The following is a 23,158-nucleotide window of genomic DNA, read 5'->3' on the forward strand; positions in this document are numbered from 1 at the left end:
AGTGCCGGGGTTAACTTTCACATTGAGGGTTTTTTTATTATTAGCACTTTTGATCATATCCCCTATGTTGTTCTGGAGCTGCCCGACAAGGATCAAGTATCTGCTTTCTGAGTCTATTTTGGATGATTGGAGTTTGAAGTAAATGCGTTAATGAAGACAAATAGCGACCCCGCTATGCTTTTTATCCGCCGAGGCTAAATATACCTTCGGGTAGGCATGGTGAAGAAACCAGTGTGGGGGGGGGGGGGAAATTCCTGAGTGGACCCAAATGGAATTTCAAGAAACCCATAAAGCTGAAGTGAGTTGGATTTTGTCCAATAGAAAAGCTACTAATGTTATTTAAGGTACGTCTCCAGTGTTATCTTTCCGGGTGGTATTCCAAAGTGGAGAAATTGGTCTCCCTGTGGGACTTTCACAGGAGGCTGGTGAGTGTGGAGAAGTTGCCACTGCCTTCAGTATGCCAAGGTGTTTAAGTAGCGCAGTACAATCTTGCAGAGAGGAGATGGTATATGGTTTATTGTCGTGAGAAAAGACCAACTTAAAAGGGTACCCCATCTATACTTAATACGTTGTGCAATCAGAGCAGTAGTTATAGGCTTCATCTGTTTACGGCATTGTATGGTTGGGGAAGCCAAATCCGTATAAAGGCAATATTTTTGGCCTTTGTATTCCAGATTAGGGGCCACCCTAGACGCGCTCATGATTCCCTCTTTTGCTGTGAAATAATGGACTCTAGTGATGATGTCCTTTGGGGGTCCCCCCTGCTGTTTCGGGCCCAATGCTCTGTGTACTCTATCTAGTATTAACTGACCTGGAGGGAGGTCGGGTACTAGCTCCGATAGCAAGACTGGAATCTCTGTTTGTAGGTCTAGTATGGAGTCCGGTAGGCAGCGTATCCTTATATTATTGCGTCGGGACCTGTTTTCACCATCCTCCACGCGATCCTGCAAGTCTTGTAGTTGAGGCCTTGCAATAGTGGTCTCCTATTTATTAACTCATCCACTTAGTCTTCTTCCGTGTTGGTTCTGTTACCCAGCTCCTTGAGCTCCTGCGTCACATGGTCAGTGATTTTTTCAGCAACCATTGTTAGCTCAGTCTGAAGAAGTTTTTTGAAGCGGTTAATGAGGGCCGCATCCCCTGAGTATTGTTGAGCAGCTCCTTGTTCCAAGTCTGTCTGGTCCAAATCCCATGCCGACTGCGAGGAAGCTCAAGGTGAGAGATCCGCTGCATTGGCCATTTTGGGAGAGTCCGATGGCTGCGGTGCTGGAGAAGTAGGCAACGGTTTTCTCCTTGAACCCAGAGATTTTTTGGGTTTTGAGCCCTTTGGCATTATGTACGGGATCACAGGTCTGGTGAGCCCCTATTAAGGCTTGTATGGGTGCTTAAATTGTAGCTTACGGGGTCTCCTAGGAGCAGAGAGGTCAGGTCTGCATCGTAGCCACGCCCCCCTCAAAATGTGAATTTTAATGATTATTTATGCAAATATTTTTGCTCTTTGCGACTTTTATTTTATTGCCCTATTTATTTTGTTTTTGGTAGTATAACAATGAAAGAAAACATCTAATTAGTTGACATGGGTTACTCTACAGGTGCAAATTTGCCCGGGGTTTATGAATTACCCCCAATGTATATGTCCTGTGATGCCGCAGTCACTTCTCTCAATGGTGTTTTCTATATTCCCCTATACAAGGCATCCTAAACTTGAGCACTAAAATATTTTCCTTTTCTTCAAAATTTCTACCCAGTGGCACACTTATAAAATCTTTCTTATGCCTCTCATCACATGTAAAATATTTTTTCTTAACTTCGAAGATCTTCACTGAGCAATCTCAGCAAACTATACACCTTAGCCCATGTTTCACCTTATGTTCGCAGACATCTTCTGGCGCTTGATTTCTCTGGGGCCCGTTGTTACTTTTGAACTTGATTTCTACTGTATCTGCACAGTCATTATTTCACCTTCATATTTCAATTCTCAACTAAAATGTATACAGGCAGTCAATGAAGAAAACTGTCTTCTGTTGTAGTAGTACCACATTTCATATATGTCTTTTTAATGGAGAGATGGTAGGTAGTATAATACAGATGTAAAGAAGGGTGCATGCAAATTCATGCAGATCTAGTATACAGCTGTTACAGTGTACTTCCAAAATTGTATTTAGACAAAAAGAAGCAGTTTTCCAGACTTTTGCAGGTGTTATAAAGATATTAAATATGTATGAGCAAAAGAAATTGGCTGGAGAAGGATAGATTTATTCAGAAGAGAGTATTAATAATCTAATATAATCAGCCTTTTTATAATGTGCACTGAATAGCTGCTGTATCTGAGACTGCATAGGAAAAAACTAGAAAAGATATTATGATCCAAAGCAATGCTTATACCATACGAAACCTACGATACCTCTGATTTCATCTGTGCATTAACAATGTGGTAGTGGAGCAACTTTCATATATATGAAAGAGTTCTAGACAAATGTATGATGCAAACCAACAGATATAAGTCAATTTAGCACAGATAGTTGCCTGGGTGACAGCTTTTAGCCAGGATTCATCTCCAGACCTGTATTTTTTTTAAAGTGTTTTGATACTGAAGTTCCTCCCTGGGTTTTTTATCAAGTACATGTGTTGTAAATTATGGCAAGGTGTCATTTCTGGACATTTCTAGGACCTTTATAATTTTAAGCACTTCAAATGTACAATCATTTAGTTTTATATTTGTCAATAAATTATGTGAATTATATTTGGCAGCCTTGAATTGTGCATTTGATGGGAAGGAAAGGCACAAGACACTGCTCTGCTTTTTAGGTATTTAAAATATTTAATTTTCTTTTAAAAAGAAATTGCCAAAACAAATGACAATAGGCATATAAAAAACAGTGGTCTCATACATCCATCAATTTATTTATTCAGCTTCCCCAAAATAGAAGATATTGGCAATTATGGATATAAATATACAGTACAGGTAAGGGGCCTGTTATCCAGAATGCTTGGGATCAGTGGGTTTCTGGATAAAGGATCTATTCATAATTTGGATCTTCATACCTTAAGTCTACTATAAAATCATGTAAACATTAATTAAACACAATAGGCTGGTTTTTCTTCCAATAAGGATTAATTATATCTTTAGTTTGGATAAAGTACAAGGCACTGTTTTATTATTACAGAGAAAAAGGAAATCATTTAAAAAAAATTGGATTATTGGATAAAGTAGAGTCTATGGCAGACAGCCATCCCATAATTCAGAGCTTTCTGGATAATGAGGTTCCATATAACGGATCCCATACCTGTACATTTATTTATCCAAACATCCTTCTCAAATTTTGCAACTTTGGTAATTGCAATTGTAACTAAGGTGGACCAATATGTGTCACTATCATTATCTCTTGGCCTTTCCCACTACCCAAGGGGAGTTCCATCAGTGACCCAGTTTACACAATAGCTTTACATGCTAAAAACAAAGTTTACCTTATAAAGATTCATTTATATAGAGTATAGTGATCTCAAGCATTCTGTTCTAATTAGAACCCATACCTGCAATAGCAGAGAGTCAAATGAGCACTGCTTGTGTTTATTGCATGAGAGAGTTAAGAAAGTGCTTCAAATCAGGCCAGAAGGTCTCATAACAGGACATTCCTAGAACTTATATTTACATCTGAAACTTTTAGTTTTGCAAATAGCTTTACATAGAGGTTGGATACCAATTGTTTGCATTGCTTAGGCTGTTGGCTATATTTACATCCCATACAATGTTGTTTGCGGTTATTTCAATACCTTAAGGTGGCCATACACGGGCAGATTAAAGATGCCGATATCGTCAGCTTATCTGCCCATGTGTGGGGGTTTCTGAAGGGTCCCCCTGATCGATATCAGACCAAAAATTGGGCAGATATCGATCAGGCAAGTTTGATTTTTTCTTTGATCCAGGACCGCATTGTCTAGTTTATGGGGTCCTGAGACCCATTGGCACCCATTCGTCGACCGAACGTTCGGAATAACCCGATATCGCCCTGCCGTTAGTGGGCATATCGGGTTTAGATTTGCTTGTTTGGTGAGGTCGCCAAACAAGTGGATCTTGACCCAATATGCCTACGATTGGCTCTAATAGTGTATGGCCACCTTTATTCTCTATTTGGTGAATACCATGAATATGTGCACTGCAGTGCTCTTGTTTAATTACAGCCTCTTAGATCTGCATTTAAACATGACCATATTTTCAAGATAGTGAGAGCGACTTTAAATATGTAATGCATTAGTGCACAATTCTATTCACATATTCTGTAGGTGGAAAGGAGTGTTATTTATTAGGGCATATCAAGGATAACTAAGTTGAAACAAGAGAAAATTAACAGGTGCCACTTGCTATATTGTATATTAGGATGTCTGTCATCAAATCACTGTGATGAGAATGGAGCAAAGACTGTTCTAATAATGAGCAACTCTTCAATTTGAGTGACTGAGTCATTATTGGCTATTTAACCACCATTAGTACAATGACCGTAAGCTACTGTGTAATGTTTAACATAAATTTAGTTAATGATGTATTGCTAGTTGGTCTTGATATGCACAATTAAAAAGCTGGGTGTTGTATTGCTTAATAAGCATTGCTAGGCAACCGAAATCAGAGAAAAGTAGTGAACTGGGAGTCACACTTAGCATTTTTTACACATAATGAAATCTATGAATCATTAATCAACATCTGCAATTATCTGTACTTGTTAAACTAAGTTGGGGAGAACAATTAAACAGGAACAAGAATGCTTGTGTATAAATGTAAATTTTCTAAAATGAATAAAGGAAAAGAAGAAGAAGAAAAAGAACCTTTTCAAGTGGCATAAAGGGAGTTATTCTGCATTAGAGTAAATAATAGGCACAAAAACCAGTGCAATGCAAAAGCTTTTTATAGGATTCTGAGTGCTCAGTTTACTTGCACAATGCATTTGTTTTCCTTCTAATAGATGATAATTACATCTAATTGTTTTTGTGTGCATTGCAACAAGGAAGAAAATTGCTCACTTCTGTATTCAAGTCGAGCAAGGCAAGGTCATAAAATTGCTATGCTCACTTTTTTTGGCAAGGCTAGTCACTGTTGATCAGCGCTGTCCAACTTCTTCCATGAAGGGGGCCAGTTAGCTGACATACTACATATACATTACCTGGGCTGTATTAAATTGATAGTGTAAACTTCATCAATATATGCAATTCATTGGTAAGCAGGGGGTCTGTAAAATACCTTGTAGGGCTGCATATTGTCTATGGGTCTTGAGCTGAAGAGCCCTGTCATAGATTATATATTGGTGATAGAAAAGATTAATCAATAGGCAGCCTTGCACAGCACAAACAGGTACAACATTTGACCAAATGGGCAGTCAGCTGAACAGATTTTGTACAAGGGACATTTTTTCATTGTTCTGCTCATTGAGACCGTCAAGCAGGAATGATCTGAATAAACGTGAAGAGTAGCTATGACAGATTTTTACCCCTTAGTTTTCTTGTGTGTATTTATGTATGAAAATTTTTACTTATATAGTGGTACTTAAGTAGGCAGCTCTGTACAGCAGAACAATAAATTCATAGAACAAACAAGGGTCATTCCATTATTAAAAGTACATTAAATACTAAGTAGTAAGTGATAAAGAGACGAGAGGATGGAGGTCCCTACCCTGTAGAAGAGGTAGTTGTGGTGTTTATACAAATGGCCTGTAGATGTCACTGTGCTCAAGACTTATACTGGGCATACTTTCTATACAGCTTGTGGTGTTAGAGTTGCTTACTGTTGTGTAATGGCTGCATGAGCCTGCTAATAAAGCACTGTTATACTCTACTCATCCTCAGCTACCAAAACACAACAAATTGGCGACAGGATGGCTCTTCTACCTCTGCAGCAGCCTGCAGCTTTTCTTCCAAACCCTGTTGAGCCTACCATACCTTTTACTGCTTGAATTTGTATGTTTGAAAACTACATTATTGCTGCTGACCAAGGGGAGATTTCTGCTGCTAGAAAGCGTGCTTTACTTATTCACTGCCTGGGAGCAGAGGGACAGCGTATATTCTATACATTACCATTACCTGATGATACTTATGAAACTGCTCTTACTGCTATAAAGAACTTTTTTGTGCCAAGAGTAAATGTGGTTGTTCAAAGATATAAATTCCTCCAACGTGGACAGCGTAGTTGCGAATCCACAGAACACTTTGTAGCAGCTTTGAGAGAGCTGGTTGTTACCTGTGACTTTGGGAATCTAACAGATGAAATGCTAAGAGACCAAATAGTGGAAAAAACAAACTCACCATTAGAGAGAGACTGCTCCTAGAGCAGGATTTAACCCTTGCAAAGGCTATTACAGTTGCTAGCCAAATTGAAACAGCAGTGACAGAGGCTAAAACTCTCAGTCAGGGAACTGCTGGGAATGTACAGATTGTGAATTCAACACTGTGGCCTAATAATGTACAGTCACAGGCAAAATACAGTGCTAAGGACAGGGATTCACCTATACTGCAAAACCAAGCAGCAAATACAAATAGAATACTGCTTCCAACGTGGTTGAACACAACACACTGCAAATTATTTTACATGTCCTGCAAAAGCTGTAAAGTGCCACAAATGCAAAAAGTAGGAGATACTGAAGGAGGATTATTTTCTACAGGATTTCAGGGATGGCATCCCAAATGTAAGGAGCAGCAAGACAGAAAAGTTTAAGGTGAAAACAGCAGTTGTAGTGTGGGGGGTGCAACCAAGTGATGCTCTGAGAGTATGGAAACCCATGAGAAGATATGTAGTGCAGTGCAGAGGAATGAAGGGCTTTAAAGGTTATGAGATGGAGTTTGTTGTTCTTTGTTTTAAAGGAAGCCAAGGACTTCAGTCGAGGAGTTTGGGAGGTCAGTTAGCATCAGGTTACTATAGTCTAGGTTGGATAGGATGGGGGCATGCATAAACTTCTGTTGCTTGTGAAAAAAAGGGACTCATTATGGCAATATTGTGTAAGAAAAAGAAGCAGTGGTGTTAATATGGTCAAAGAAGGAGACAGGAGTCAGAGACTAACCCCACATAGTGTTATGAGTTTACAGGGTTAAAAGGTATGCCAGTACAATTGGTAGAGGGGGAAAGAACCAGGTATAGGTGTTCTTTTTTATCTTTATTAGTAATAGCCAGATACACAGTACTGTTAATACACAAAGGCCCATCACAAAACTAAATATGCAAAATAAAATTTACATTTCCTGTACTCTGGCTGATATTTCAGAGCTAGTGAGCCTGCGCTGGGTTGAAAAATATGTAATTATACAAAGTACTAGCTTTTGACTTTCCCATTCCTTATGATTCCGGTATGGTATCTAATTTAGAATTATACATTTTATTCTTCACTGATCTGTGATTAAAAATGTATCATTTTTGAAAACATGTAACATCCGTGTAATTTGCATAATTCATTCTCAAAATAAACTGTAGTATATTTTGCACTCCTCTCACCTACATGAAACAGATAATAGTAAGGTACGTACATTCTGTAAACTATCTCTTTTACAATTAAACAAATGTATACAAGCCAGAAACTAAGCAAAAGCTATAATTCAGCCTTTTCCAAGAAATGCAGAGAAAAAGGAAAAGGCAAAGCCTAATTTATATTGACAGACTCATGTTGAATTAAAGAAGGGATGAAAGCTGCACTTAATATTTGCATAAAACGAGCTATCCTAATGTACTTTAACATTTTTCAAATTGACTTTATTGCTGATCTGTTCGCAATACTCAAGAGGATAAAAGGTATTGCAATGACTAAAGCACAAAGAGGTTTTACTAATGCAACTGATATGTATGCCGTAGTTTGGCTCATACCGCTTGTCTGGTTGGCTTTGATGCCAATTCATATCACAAAGGTTCCCGTCAGCACTGAAATATTCATAAAAGAAACACATACATACTGACCTTACAAAGCAGGTAGCTGTTCACTACAATTGTAAAACTAGAAGTCAAAAGGTATTCAGAGAACACTGTCATTCAGGGCAGTATAAGAACGCTGAGTAGGATATATGTTTGCTTATGACACTGAGATGAACCATATTAGAAAAATATTGAAACAGCAATGTATTAAATATAAAGGGCTGTCATATTAGGGTTTTAAGAGTTCATTACGCTGTGTCTATTTATACATGTTGTCAAGCTCTTCTATTGCTTAGTTTTTCTTTGGCATATTCCCACGTGCTGTTCCCCTTGACTCAGTGCAATTTCATTCTCTGTAGCACCTGCAGTTCAGGAACAAACAGTTCAGGCTCTTTCATAATCTCTTAGATCTCTTATATTGCTTCAGAAACTCATGTTGCTTTGGGAATTCAGAGTCACTTTTCAGGTTTCTTTTGTGAAAAATGTATATTGATTATTTATTATGAAATTAATAGGAGATTATTTTTTTTGTAAATTAAAAAAATTATTTTTTAGATGAATGTGTTTGTGAAGGCATACATGATGCATAATTAATGTTTTATATCTGTATTGCATGCCTCAATGTTTTGCTAGGCTTCACTTAATTGGTGTGACTGGTAGTGGTAATGATATCTAGATTTAAAACTTTGTATGTCATTCCAAACATAAATTTGCGAATCTCAATTGTCAATTTCCGGTTTTCACGGTTTTTTTCGTGAAATGTTTGAATTGCCCGATTTTTCAGTGAAAACTTTCGAATTGCTCGATTTTTTTGTAAAACTGTTCAAATTGCTTGATTTTTTAGTGAGAACATTCAAATTGCTCAATTTTTTAGTGAAAACGTTCGAATTGCTCGATTTTAGTGAAAACTGTTCAAATTGCTCGATTTTTTTGTGAAAACGTTCAAATTCCACGATTTTTTCGTGAAACGTTCGTATTTCATGATTTTTTCATGAACTTTCCGATTTCACGATTTTTTGCGAATTTGTAGTGATGGGCGAAAATGGGAGAAATTCGCCCATTACTACAAATTACAACTCTCAGGATTCCCAGGCAACCTTTGGTTAGTATCTTACAAATTAAAGGGAATCATAATCCAAAAAACAAATTGATATAAGCCTACTCAGGGTGTTTCTTTTTTCTTTTCTATTTTTAGCAGTTTATGAGATTTTTGCAGTTTAGGACTTTAATACCAGCTTTATGGCCGAGAATCAGCAACCCAATGGTAAACTGAATCTGGGAAATGGATTAATGGGGTCTAAAATACAAAAAAGATCTAATCTTACCTAGAGTATTTTACTGAGCACTTTTGCAATATACATTCGTTTTAATGCCGTTTGTATATTTCTAAACAAGCTTTAGCTTAACAGCTCTCTTAGAAAGCCATGAGTGTCAATGACCCTGTCTATACTTGCCTATGTACTGTACTTATGGGATAACCCTTGGACTGCTGACTCTTAGTTGATCCATAAGCCTGGTATGAGAAAGTTAAATTGCAATTATCCCAGGAGCCACTAAATATAGAAAATGAATGTGAAATGCAAAATGCTTAAAGAGCACTCTGGGTAAGTTTATATTAATGAATTTTTGGGGTTTTAATTCCCTTTTAGAAATTCAAGTAGAAGGTCACACTACAACCTGCATAGATGTTTCATCTGCCAGTAACCTGCATCAGCTACCAGTCCCACACTATAGCATTCATTCAGTATAAGAAAAATGTGAACAACTTTTGTAGCTGCTGTTCACTTGGCTCTGTCCAGTTTCTGGCTGTCGATGCTGAAGCATTGCAGTAACTCTCGAACCACATCTCTGTTATGTTAAATGTTTTCAGTACCCAATTCCCACATAGAGGCATCTATGTCATCATCACTCTGATTTATGCTGTAATAATAAATGACCACCCCCACTGTTTATCCCTGGAAAATAAAACTAATCATACTTTACATCTAGCCATTTTAGAATTGTGGGAAAGCCTATATGACAGGAGTTACTCTGTTGCTAAAAATGTTTTCCGCCATACATCTTCAGTGTTTTTTTTTTCGGTTGCACTTATAGACCAGCAATGCCTAATGACAAGTCTGATTAAGCGCTGTCTCTTACCTATGAAATCACAACAGTTTTGGGTGAGCTGGAACATGATTTTATATTTACTTTTTGGAACATGATATGTGAACACTACATTGGCCTTCTGCTCACAGTTCATAATCACATTTTGTTGTGTAACCTTTGCTCTTTGTTATTTAATAGGGCTCATACCTCTAATAAGAAAATGGATAAATCGGATGGTATAAGTTTGTATGTGATTATACCCTAAATATATGTAATATGTCAATTGCATATCTTATTACTTATAGGACCAGGATCTTATGACCTTCAGATAAAAAATGGATCTGCCATGACTGTTTCAAGAGAAGAGCGCTTTAAGGATCCAAAGGAAGTCACTCCTGGACCTGGTGCTTATGAGGTACATACAATATGCATATGGATGGTTATTTACCAGACGAAGCATGGTTTTACTGAACCCACTATGGATATATATATCCTATACATATGTTGTCAAATATTCCAAAACTAAAAATATCCCAAAACTAGGGGTAGGCAAAAGAGACCTACCCCTAGTCCACCACTGAATAGGGTTAAGCGGGTGCCTCTCTCTGGCGTCAAACTGCGCTGACGCAGGCCCACACGTTTGTGCTAGCCCGTGCATGCCACTTTTGAATCGAGCTCAACCTAATGGCAAACTCACTAGATTCAGAGCACAATCTACTTGGGGCTATTTGCACAATGTCCTAAACAGAGGGCAAAGTGCCAAAAAAAAAGGCTGCAACAGGCCTTAGTACTCTACGTGGGACATTGCAAATCAGTCCTAATGACTATAAAGGGTACATGGAGCATTGGCTCCGCTGGTCTCAGCCTGCAGTTTCTCTGTAGGTAGAGAGAGGTGGATCCGCTTCCTTCTGAATCTCTGTGTATCTGCACTGAAAAGTACAGCTTTCACCTGTTGCAGGTACTTGAAGGTCTACCTGAGAGTGCCTGATTTTGAGTTTTTTTGTCCAGTTTTAATTCCAATTACAAGAATCTGAATCTCAAATCCATGTCTTCAGCTCAAATAATTTGCCCTTGTCAAGCTCAGTAGACACACCACACCAGTAGACACCAGATTTAACATTGCTATTTTATTCAATTCATTGCTCCAGAAATACTAAAGCTCGCCATAAACATTCAGATTTTAAACGTTCAGATATCAATTGTTTGATTCAATGCCACAATCTAAAACTAAAAATTCAGAATTTAATTGTAGGCTTAAAGTAGATAAAATAACAAATCAGATGATGTTCTGGCCATTAATTGACAGACAGCAATCATACGAAAGTTATGTCCCGTAGCGATAGTCATCTATGGATATCATCAGATAAGTAATACATGCAGAGATATTATTGTTATCTGATAGAAATCTAACCTGTTCTATCAACTAAACAACCAACCACCATTGTCTGAACGAAAATTGTTGGGGCGACTATTCTTAGCCCACAGCTGGTCAAAAATGATGGTAGAAAATCGTACAAAGCAATGGAATTTTTGATGGTTTTTGCAAAATGTAATTTGGAGTTCTATTTTGTTTTACACCCACAGAAAAAATCAGCCAGTCTTTTAATCAGTTCCACCCCTCTTTCATCTACTAAAATTAGGACAATTTAATTATGATCCTTCATTGAGCTGTTTGTGCGCTGAGCAATCTCCCTGAATTCCTCTCCTATGTTGTGTTTTTGGTCTCCTCCCTCCTGTTTCCTGTAAAGTTCACATCCCTGCAGCTGAAGTCTAGGTTTAGGTTATCTAAGGATAGGATATCTGGTCCCAGATTCATAAAGCCCTGACCTGCTTTTCATCAAAAGTCTGCTGTTGATAAAAATCACTGTACCCTTTCACTTTAGAGATTCTGTTTGGTTTTTCCGCTGAAGTTCAAGTCTCTGAACTTGATCTGATATTAATCCTAATACCATATATTACTTTGCAATCAATCATGTATCCGTTTAGTTGGCTTCCCCCCATTCTTGTCGGTTTGGACTCCCTTTGCTAAAAATGTGTGTGGAAAATGTTCCCCTGTCTACTAATAGACACTGAGAATTTTCGAAAACATTCAGGACTCAGAATACAGAGGCAAGGTTCAGTGTCTTGTTGAATGGAAAGGCTTTAGTCTTGTGGAAAAATCGTGGGTTTTTGCTAACCATGTATCCTATTTGCATTATCTTTTACATCAGATTTCTTTGGTGTTCCTTAGATGGGGCATCTTACGAAAATGAGCAATATTGGGTATATGCTCTGATGGTCTCTGGATACAATTGGAGGGCTTTTGTTTGCTATGCTTGTAGCATGTACATGAGTTTATTGACATGCCTATCAGCATGTATGTGCTCTCTATTTCACTTCAAGGGTATGCTATTCCCATCAGATCCCTTTGAAAATTGGTTTCCTGATTCATTATTGCACCCCACCTGGTGCCTGTTTCTGTAGAAAAAGGCTTGAATCCTTGTATGCCTGGTTGACCCTTTGCCTGGAACGCATATTTAGGCTTTTGCCATATGCCCTAATCTTTGACCTGCATTGTATACTGACTGCCAACAGTACTGACACTTATGGTTGAATTACAATGCTTTCCACCTTCCAAGTAGGAGCCACCACCAGGGATGTCAGTTCATTGTATTCTGACATTAGTGGGTATCGAGAAAAAACGTGAAAAAAAAAATATAATATGTAGAAATCAGATCACGCATAAAATTTCTATTCTTCAGTACTCTTTAGCATTTGCTGAACTACTATTGTATGAATAATGGACACAAACATGTGGGTTGCTATGGTTTATAAGTCCTGATCAGACTTTGGCAATGTTAGAACATTCCCCCTAAAGTATAGAACAAATGCAATGCAAGTAGTTTCCTTAGTTTTCAGTGTTATCTTGAAACAAATGGGAATTTCCGTGAATGTTTAAGTGTATTTCACTGTTCATTCTAAATGTTTAGTTTTAGTTTCAATAAAAGTTCACCCTAGGGTATGTAATTAGCTTTTTTTAACAAGCCTTCAGAATCAATAAAGGAGAAATATTAACCTTTGTACAGAATATGCAATGATTATAAATGTCAAGCCCACCTCATAAAAATGCACACGCCGGGTTGTGAATAATTATGCTAATACAGGCATTCAGGAATTGAGAAATCCTTCTCAGTTTGCATTGCATCCTTACAGTATGCTCATAGTTTTATTCATTGAAATAACAGTGTAACCTTATTATCTGCTATATAACATTGTTGGTTGTGAAGGTGCCCAGGACTGTGCTTTCTTTAAAAAATGTCTATTTCGTATTTATTTGCCCTCCAAACTAAAGTTTGGGTTAAGTAAGGAGGCTACATTTTATCTGTTTAATTAAGCTAAAATATATAGCTTGCTTGTGTCTAGTCTTGGTATTGATATTAAGACTACAGGTATAGGATCCTCTAACTGAAAATCTAGAAAGCACCAAATTATGGGAAGACCATCTCCCATAGACTCCAATTTATTCAAATAATTAATAATGTTTATATTGTTTCCCTTTTTCTTTGTAATAATAAAACAGTACTGGGTAGTAGTATTAGATATTCCTGTTCATTGGATGGATGCAGTATTTGTAGATGCAATAAGACAATCTGCAGCTCTAGTACTTTGGGCCACCAGCACCCCCTGTGGATGGTTGACTCAATCAACATGACTGATCAAACCATCTCTTATTTTTCTCAGTGTATGGCTTCCTAGTGGTGATGCAAAGTGATGTAATGTAGTGTGATGTAGTGTCACAACTCACAGTATCTTGTATTTTAACAAATAATGTACTCCCCGGTGTAAAATAATTCCAAAACCTTCTGCTTTGTGCCTTTATATATTAATGCCACTCCTAATTTCCTTATATTTCACAAAAGAGGCACATGACTCCATATATATTGTAGAAGCACCTGCTTGTGCATTTGGCTTGTTGCTGAAATTAGAGCGCTATGCTCTCTTCCCTATTTGTCCAACATTTTTGCCAGCATTCAGGAAGCAATGCTTGTGCATCATTTAAAGTAGGTATCGCACAGCAGGACAAAACAACATCTATTTTACTTGTTGAAATATTTATGGCTGTATAAAAAAATATGAAAGCAGGACATTTTAAATCTTCAAACAACCTTTCCATTACAAGACATCACAGTTCTGCAGTCAGACTGCTGTGCAGATATAGCTTGTTCCATGCATGTATCCTATATATTAGTAAGCCTATGGCTTACAGAAAAGTCTTACATCTGGAGTCAGGCACCTGTAGATCATTTTTAAATTCATCAGGGATTCCTTCTCTAGCCAGTTGGTAAAACTCATCACTGTTTGCTCCATGAAGATCTCTTATTTTTTAACTTTTGTTTTATAGATGTTAGTAGAAAATTGCAATAAAGCTCTCTTCTTTCTATTAATAAAGTCATACCAATGTACTTCATGAATTGATGATTGCTTATACATGAGACAACCATGAGAGATGTATATTCGTCGCATCCACTTTGTGTTTCCTGTCCGAATGGCTGAAGCAAATGTCTAATTAATTTATTCATTGCATAATTCAACTACAAAGATATTATTGTTCTAGATCAGGGGTCCCCAACCGCCGGGCCGTGGCCAAGAACAGGGGCATGGACACTTCTGCAGTGGGCCACCGAGCCTGGCCCACAAAAAGGAGGCACGCCGAATTGGACTCCGGCGCATCCAAACTTGCTGCAGACCCCTGCCGACTTCACCCTACTCCACCCTGACCCCACCCCCGAAGCGCCGACCCCTCCCCTGACCACGCCGACCCCACCCCCAGTCTTTGCAAAAAAAAAAAATATATAATAATTTTGCACTGGTCCCCGGTCCAAAAAAGGTTGGGGACTGCTGTTCTAGATGATCCTTTTCCATTAATGGAACTCAGGGTCAGAACCAGTTGTGTAGACGGTGTGGTTGCACCCGTGCCCACAACCCCGTGGGGCCGACCGGTCTATCGCGCAAGCAAAAGTCCAACATAAAAGTGTGAATCTGGCATAAAAATTGCATCTGAAGGGGTCGGGGGGGGGGGTGTCTGGGCCTGGGAACTACTAGTTCCATTACTGATGGAACTATTTCCTTCTTTTAAAACTACTGTTGTTTAATATTATTGGACCACCAAAAGGTTTACAGCGTGGTCCATACAGATTATAATTTAATTAAGTCATAGTCAAGTAAATGAAGGCAGCAGTGGGATATTATAGTAAATATATTGTGTTGTTTCTATGGAATGTAAACACATACAAGTAGTTATCTTAAGTAATTGCTAGTGATGGGCTTAGTGATTAAATTTGCCAGGTTTGAATTTGCCGCAAATTTCCGTGTTTCAACTCCTGTGCATGTTTTCGTGAAACTGTGTCAATAATTCACCGGCGAAAAATCTGCTGTGACAAAAATAAATTGCTGCCAATGAAAATTGTCACGCACATAAAAATTTTCGCACGTTGAAATTATTCAGACGTCCATTGACTTTAATGCATTTGGACAAAATAGTCTCTTGCGTCAAAAATTTATGTGTGTCAAAATTATTTTGATGCCCATTGACTTTAATGCGTTTGTACATTTTCGTTGTTTCGAAAAAAAATTCGTCGTTTTATGAATTATTCGGTAAAAAGGGGACAGATTGTCCCATCACAAATAATTGCTGTAATGCTCAATAGGAAAGAAACTCCATAACATAAAGCCTCATACCACAAATTCTTAGGGACATATTTATCAAAGGTCGAGGTGAATTTTTGAATGAAAAAAATTAAAATTTTGAGCTATTTTTTGTGTACTTCGACTAGGGAATAGTCCAAATTCAACTGCACATGCGCAAATTGGCGTCCAGAAAAAATACAAAGTGGTGGAAGATGGCACCATGGATCTCTGCTGTGCTGCTCTGCATTTTAGAGCAGATTTTTTTTTAGCAGATTTTTTACTAATGCACAAGGCTGGGAGAGGGGTAATGGCAGGCAGTTAAGGGGGGCTTTTTTAAGTACCTCCTTTCTGAAATTAAAAATGAGATTCAGGCTTTTTTTTTTTCTTTTTACAGTGTCAAAACATTTTGGTTACATGCAATATACTACAAATTATATTTATTATTATGTTATGATCATACTTCATGACTGCAGAAATGAAGCAGAAAGTTTTTTTGATTCTTGGCAGTCAGAATTTTTTTTATAAATGGGGAAAAAAATATATTTCCAAGATTCCTTAGTTCAATATATGTTACAGGGCAGCCGTTTTGAAATAAAAAAAATAAATAAAGGTGTGGTGTTTATACAAATGGCCTGTAGATGTCACTGTGCCCAGACTTATACTGTGCATACTTGCTGACAGCTTAAAAGTGAAAGTGAAAGTGACTGTTGTGTAATGGCTGCATGAGAGCCTGCTAATAAAGCACTGTTATACTTTACTCATCCTCGGTTACCCAAAACATAACAAATTGACGATGAGATGGCTCTTCTACCTCTGCAGCAGCCTGCACCTTTTCTTCCAAACCCTGGTGAGCCTACCATACCTTTTGCTGCTTGGATCCGTATGTTTGAAAACTACATTATTGCTGCTGACCAAGGGGAGATTTCTGCTGCTAGAAAGCATGCTTTGCTTATTCACTGCCTGGGAGTAGAGGGACAGCATATATTCTATACATCACCATTACCTGATGAGACTTACGAAACTGCTCTTACTGCTATAAAGAACTGTTTCGTGCCAAGAGTAAATGTGGTTGCTGAAAGATATAAATTCTGCCAACGTGGACAACGTATTGGCAAATCGACAGAATAATTTGTAGCAGCTTTGAGAGAGCTGGTTGTTACCTGTGACTTTGGGAATCTAACAGATGAATGCTAAGTGACCAAATAGTGGAAAAAACAAACTCACCTCGCATTAGAGAGAGACTGCTCCTAGAGCAGGATTTAACCCTTGCAAAGGCTATTACAGTTGCTAGCCAAATTGAAACAGCAGTGGCAGAGGCTAAAACTCTCAGTCAGGGAACTTCTGGGAATGTACAGATTGTGAATTCAACACTGTGGCCTAATAATGCACAGTCACAGGCACAATACAGTGCTAAGGAAAGGGATTCACCTACACTGCAAAACAGTGCAGCAAATACAAATAAAAAATACTGCTTTTGCTGTGGTTCAACACAACACACTGCAAATTATGCTACATGTCCAGCAAAAGTTTTACAGTGCCGCAAATGCGCAAAAGTAGGACATTTTGCTAAGATCTGCCGTAGTTCTGCTAAAGATGTTCATGAAGTCACTACTACAAATGTTACAGTATTAAGTGTGGATAAAGCTGGTACATTTATTCCAGACAAGTTTATATGCACTGTCAGTGTCAGTACTGCTTCTGCTGACAAGGGACACTCCATTAACCTGATGCTTGATACAGGTTCAGCTGTTTCTATACTACCAAAGGATATTTTCTTGAAATACTTTGCAAAAGATCTGCTTGTTGCACCTGCCCTGAAACTGGTCAGTTGCTTAAAGGATCCAATCCTTGTGCTTGGTTGCTTGCCAGTGACTGTACAATTTGAATCAAATACTGCAAAATCTGACTTTTACATTGTGAATAAGGGTACTGCTATACTTGGAAGGGATCTCTTTGCTGCATTAAACCTACAATTAGTTGGCTGTCTCGTTACTACAGCACCAGTGCCTGCCACACAACCAGTGTCTAAGTTTCACCACAAAGCAACACTTAACTGGGTTGTGCAAAGAACTTTGTACACAAAGTTAAAGTGAGACCAGATGTCAAACCAATACCATTTTCTGATTCAGCATGGGAAAAACTTGCTATTGATATTGTCGGTCCTTTTACAGATGCTCCTATAGACTGTAGATTTGCTATAACCTTGATAGACTATTACAGTAAATGGCCTGAAATTGCATTTGTTTCTCATATAACATCAGCTACAGTAATAACATTTCTGTCTACAGTCTTCAGCAGAGAATGTAATCCAAAGGAGTTAATATCAGACAACGGACCACAGTTTGTCTCATCTGAGTTTGAATACTTTCAGAGAGAGTGGAATATTGTGCATAGGAAATCTTCAGTGTATTACCCACAAGCAAGTGGAGAAATCGAGCGATTCAACAGAAGTCTGAAAGAAGCACTATAGACAGCAAATCTTACTGGGAAATCTTGGAAAGTATTTACAACAGAGTTCTTACATAACTACAGAGCAATGTGCCATGCATCAACCCAATCATCTCCAGCTGAATTATTACATGGCAGACAGATGTGCACTAAGTTACATGTTGCAGACATCAAACTTCCACAAAATACTGTGGCTACATAATCATCTACTGCTGACATTGTGAAATGTCAACAAGCCAAATGCAAGGCTTATACTGACAGAAAATGTGGTGCCAGAGAAGTACACTTTCAGCCTTGATCTTTAGTCAGAATTAAGAAACCAGGAATACTGAAACAAGGACAATCTAAATTTACTCCACCACTTGAAGTGAGACGCCAGCGAGGGCCCTACACATATAAACTGTTCGATGGACGCATATGGAATGCAAGTCATCTTGCTCCTGTTAGATATGACTTTGGAGAAGCTCCATTTGATGAAGGACATTTTCCTATTCCTGATGTCAACTGCAATAGGCCTGAAGAAAGTGAACCTATAAGGCATACTGAGAAAATCAGAAAACTACCTGTTTGGACCCAGGACTATGTGATATGAATAATGTATATTTTTGCTTAAAGATGCATTGTTGTTGTTTATTACATTTGCCCAAATGCTTTCCTACTATAGGGGGGATATGTGGTGTTTATACAAATAGCCTGTAGATGTCACTGTGCCCAGACTTATACTGTGTATACTTCCTGACAGATTAAAAGTGAAAGTGATTGTTGTGTAATGCCTGCATGAGAGCCTGCTAATAAAGCATTGCTATACTCTACTCATCCTCGGCTACCCAATACATAACAAAAGGTGATACCTTTATTGGCACCAGACCGTAATTCAATATATTAATCAGCCATAATATTTCTAAAAATGCATAAGCTATGACAAAATCTTTTTCCTGAATAAATTAAAATGAATGGAGTCTTCAATCACAATAAGTAACAAATTCTCAAAAGTCACAATCAGGGGCTGACAACCGTCAGAAAATCAGTGCACAAAAAAAATAAAGGAATAGAAAGAAACCCCGTCTATGACAATTAATGGGAGTCTGGTGATAGATTCAACCCCTACCAATAAGATAGGTGATTGACTTAAATTAAAGTGCAGTGCGTGCCTATTCTTTTAGTTCATCAACGATAATATATGAAAACCAATCACTTCCTGAATCAATTAATTCCAAGCCAATTCATCAATAAATGAATATAAAGTGCAAGTGCACTAATTTGCACTTTATATTCATTTATTGATGAATTGGCCTGGAATTATATTATATATTATCGTTGATGAACTAAAAGAATAGGCACACACTGCACTTTAATTTAAGTCAATCACCTATCTTATTGGTAGGGGTTGAATCTATCACCAGACTCCCATTAAAATCTTTTTCCTGTACACAAACACAGAGTATCGCTGAACAATTAAAAACGATGGGAGTACTGGCAACAATATCACTTGCACGGAAAGGTTTAAAACCAGTGACTTAACCAAATTGCTAATCCTACTCCCCAATAACATCAGAAGGGTTCCCTATTTTACTACATAACCAATTTTGATAACATATTTATATAGGGTGTTCAAACTAAAAAGAATCAATATGAAAAAGCAAAGCTTGGATAAAGATGGTAGAGACTTATAAGAAACCATATTTAGTAGAGATGTGGGGAGGATACGATGTAAAACTGAATTTATACAAAAATTATTTTAATTATACAGTTAAATACATGACATCTTTCTCATGACATTTTTTGTGCAAATGGTAATTATTTTAGGGAATAGAAGCCAAATCTGAAATTAAAGTTATTAGACTTGCAAGGGATGTATAGAAATCCCATACCCTGCAATTATGTTTGTAGTAAGGACAATCTCATCTTCATTCAGGAAACCCAGATGTTAAAATAATTGATCATACTCTATGAACCCCCCCCCCCCCAAATGATTTTAAGTATTCCAAAAGATTGTTGCATTGGAGAGTTACAAAAGTGAAATCGGGATATCGCAGATTACAAAAATTTTCAATATCCACTGTATTTATGATGTTCTCTTCATTTTTTAATAGTAGAGCACTATGAAACATATGCAAGCCCACTTTATTTAAAGGAATAGTACCACCAAAGAATGAAAGCTTTTTAAAGTAATTAATCCACATCTCGCAATGCAGTATTGTTCCTTAAACTGTTATTGCATTGCAAATTTTAATTGTGGTTTGCGAATTTTAATTGCGCACTCTTAAGAAGTGCTTGAAGGTGTAATCTTTTGGAGCAAACATAACGACTTTTTCATTAAGAAGTTTTATTACATTGACTGCGCATTGGCACAAACTGTAATATTCACAGTCTTCCACTGTCGGAAGTGGTCGCTAAACAGTTTCCGGGCACGCAAAAGCTATATTATATTCACGCAAAGCAAAATTTGTCGGCGCAAAGGCATAACTTTTCGCATTGCGAATAGTTTTTCCATTAGCGACTTTTATTACATTCCCCCGAATATCCTGTTAGCATGCACTGTGTGTTTGCTTTAGAAAGACTACTATAGTTTATATAAACAAGCTGCTGTGCATCCATGGGGGCAGCCATTTGAGCTTGAAAAAAGGAACAGGCTTCATAGCAGATAACAGATACGCCCTGTAGAATACAATTATGTTTTATCTGTTACCTGTCATGTAACCTCCTTTTTCCAGCTCGAATATCTGCCCCAATGACTTCACAACAGCTTGTTTATATAAAGTTTATATTATAAACTATGGTATTCTTTCTGAAGCAAACACGCCAGTCTTACCAGTGCAGTGCAATACTACATTATATTTTATTACTTTGATGCACTTTCAGTTTTTGGTGTTACTGTTCCTTTAATAAGTCAACACTATATTCAGGGGTGGGAGGCCCATGACTGGTTCCTCTGGACAAGTTAGGAAGCAACAGGAGACAGATGCACAAAGACCATTACTATCCGCCCCTTGCCTTCCACATCAATCAATGCTGTTATCTTGTTACCTGCTTAAGGGGGAAGAGGAGATTTGCATCACTCCAACTTGCAGTGCAGCAGTAAAGAGAGACTGAAATTTATCAGACCACAAGTCGCAGAGCTGAGGGGACATTGGAAAGTAAGAAAATGACTAGGCTCATCAAATTTTAAAATTAAATATAAAAAATTGTGTTTGCTCCTAAAAAATGAATTTCAGTATGTACACGAGGAGGGCTATTAGCTGATTTGTTTAAAAAGAAAAACAAGCTTTTCCGTAACAGTATTACTTTGCTACATATGAAAGAGGTCATTTACGACTGACTACAAGTGCAAAGTATCATTTCCCAATGGCCATTGTAATTTATGGGTGGGATGTGCCTAATGCAATTATGGCCTATTTGTTAAAATTGCACTTTTAGTTCAACATGAATGATGCAATTCCACTGAAAGTTTTCTCAGTACAGTGGGGGGCAAATTTACTAATGGTCGAATATCGAGGGTTAATTAACCCTCGATATTCGACTGCCGAATGGAAATCCTTTGACTTCGGATATCGAAGTCGAAGGATTTACCGCAAATAGTTCGATTGAACGAAAAATCGATTAAATCCTTAGAAACGTTCGATTCGAAGGATTTTAATCCATCGATCGAATGATTTTTCTTCGACCTAAAAATTGTTCCAAAGCCTATGGGGACCTTCCCTATAGGCTAACATTGACTTCGGTAGGTTTTTTGTTGGCGAACTTGGGGGTCAAACTTTTTTTTAAAAGAGACAGTACTTTGACTATCGAATGGTTGAATAGTCGAACGATTTTTAGTTCGAAACGTTCGATTTAAAGTCGAAGTCGATGGTTGAAGTAGCCAAAAAAAACCATTCGAAATTCGAAGTTTTTTTATTCTATTCCTTCATTCGAACTAAGTAAATGGGCCCCCGGGTCTCCCTATCGCCTGGTTCAGAGGTGATGATAGCTCCAGGGTTCCCCTGAGTCAGACCGAAGGCATGTAAGAAAGTGCAAGGAGCGTCTTTTGATGCATGTACCTTTAATAACTGCAGAGAAATTTACAAGCCGCAACTGCTGTAAGTAAATGCCCCATAATATATATATTTATAAGTACAGATATTTGTATCATTCCCACACAATTACTTAAATCCTGAAATTAGAAAGGTGTACTTTCCCCAGGAACATTTTTATGAAATCATATTTACAACTGATTCCTACAATATGTTATGTTTAGCCACAATTCATTTTCATAAGTTATTGTAAAATGTTTAAATCTACAGTATAGGAGGCTAACTTCCAAGCAGTTACAACGATTTGTATCCCAATCAAATTTACCTGCCTCGTTCTATCTTTTAGAGGTGGAAATATACAGTAAATAACCACTTGCAGCGCGTAATAAGAAGCAAGCAATAAGATGGTAATTTGATATAATGTGTTTTGGTATAATGACTGCAGGTAAATGCCACAGTCAAATGTGAGAAGACTGTATATTTCATTCCCATGGTTACTGTCATGCTGACACATGATTGTGACAGAAGACTCAATTTGGATGTTAAAAGGAAAGAGCATTTCAAGTGAAACATGGATCTAAACAGATTTTCAATTAGTTATTACTGTTTTAAGTGAAAGCAAGCGCAGCACGCTGCAGTATCAGGATAATGGGCTTTTATCCACCTGCTCTCACTGGTTACCTAAATTCCATTTACTCATTTAATTTTATAATTAAATCTGAGACATATTTGAAGATAATCATATCTGATAGGTGTGCATTATTTCTACGTGCTAACAATAATAATAATATTAACTGGAACGGATTTCTCAGCCCACAGCATATATGGTTTTTCCGAGTCCCTAACTACAGTCAAGGTGCCTTTCAGCAGGGGGAAAATGACGGATAGGTAGCATTCCGACTATCCGCTCTACTGTCAGTAAGGGCACTCATCATGGCAACAGCAGGAGACAGAGTGTATCAGGATGCAGATACACCTTTTGCAGAAAAAAGCAAGATAAATGTGCATAATGTCACTGCTCTGCTGCTCCTGCTCAGTCATTAGTATGACACTTTTATAACTGATG

The 23,158-nt window shown here is 37.7% G+C and overlaps 1 protein-coding gene across 1 annotated transcript in view; it reads left to right on the top strand.

Annotated features, from left to right (window-relative positions):
• LOC108710879 (sperm-tail PG-rich repeat-containing protein 2) overlaps window positions 1–23,158 on the top strand; it is a 317,226-nt gene that overhangs the window by 196,213 nt on the left and 97,855 nt on the right. The window contains exon 13 of the mRNA XM_018252074.2: window positions 10,273–10,382. Within this exon, the coding sequence (XP_018107563.1) occupies window positions 10,273–10,382 (110 nt within the window). The remainder of the gene's footprint in view (window positions 1–10,272; window positions 10,383–23,158) is intronic.

The sequence above is a fragment of the Xenopus laevis genome, chromosome 1L (assembly GCF_017654675.1).
Source record: "Xenopus laevis strain J_2021 chromosome 1L, Xenopus_laevis_v10.1, whole genome shotgun sequence".
Classification (NCBI taxonomy): Eukaryota; Metazoa; Chordata; class Amphibia; order Anura; family Pipidae; genus Xenopus; species Xenopus laevis.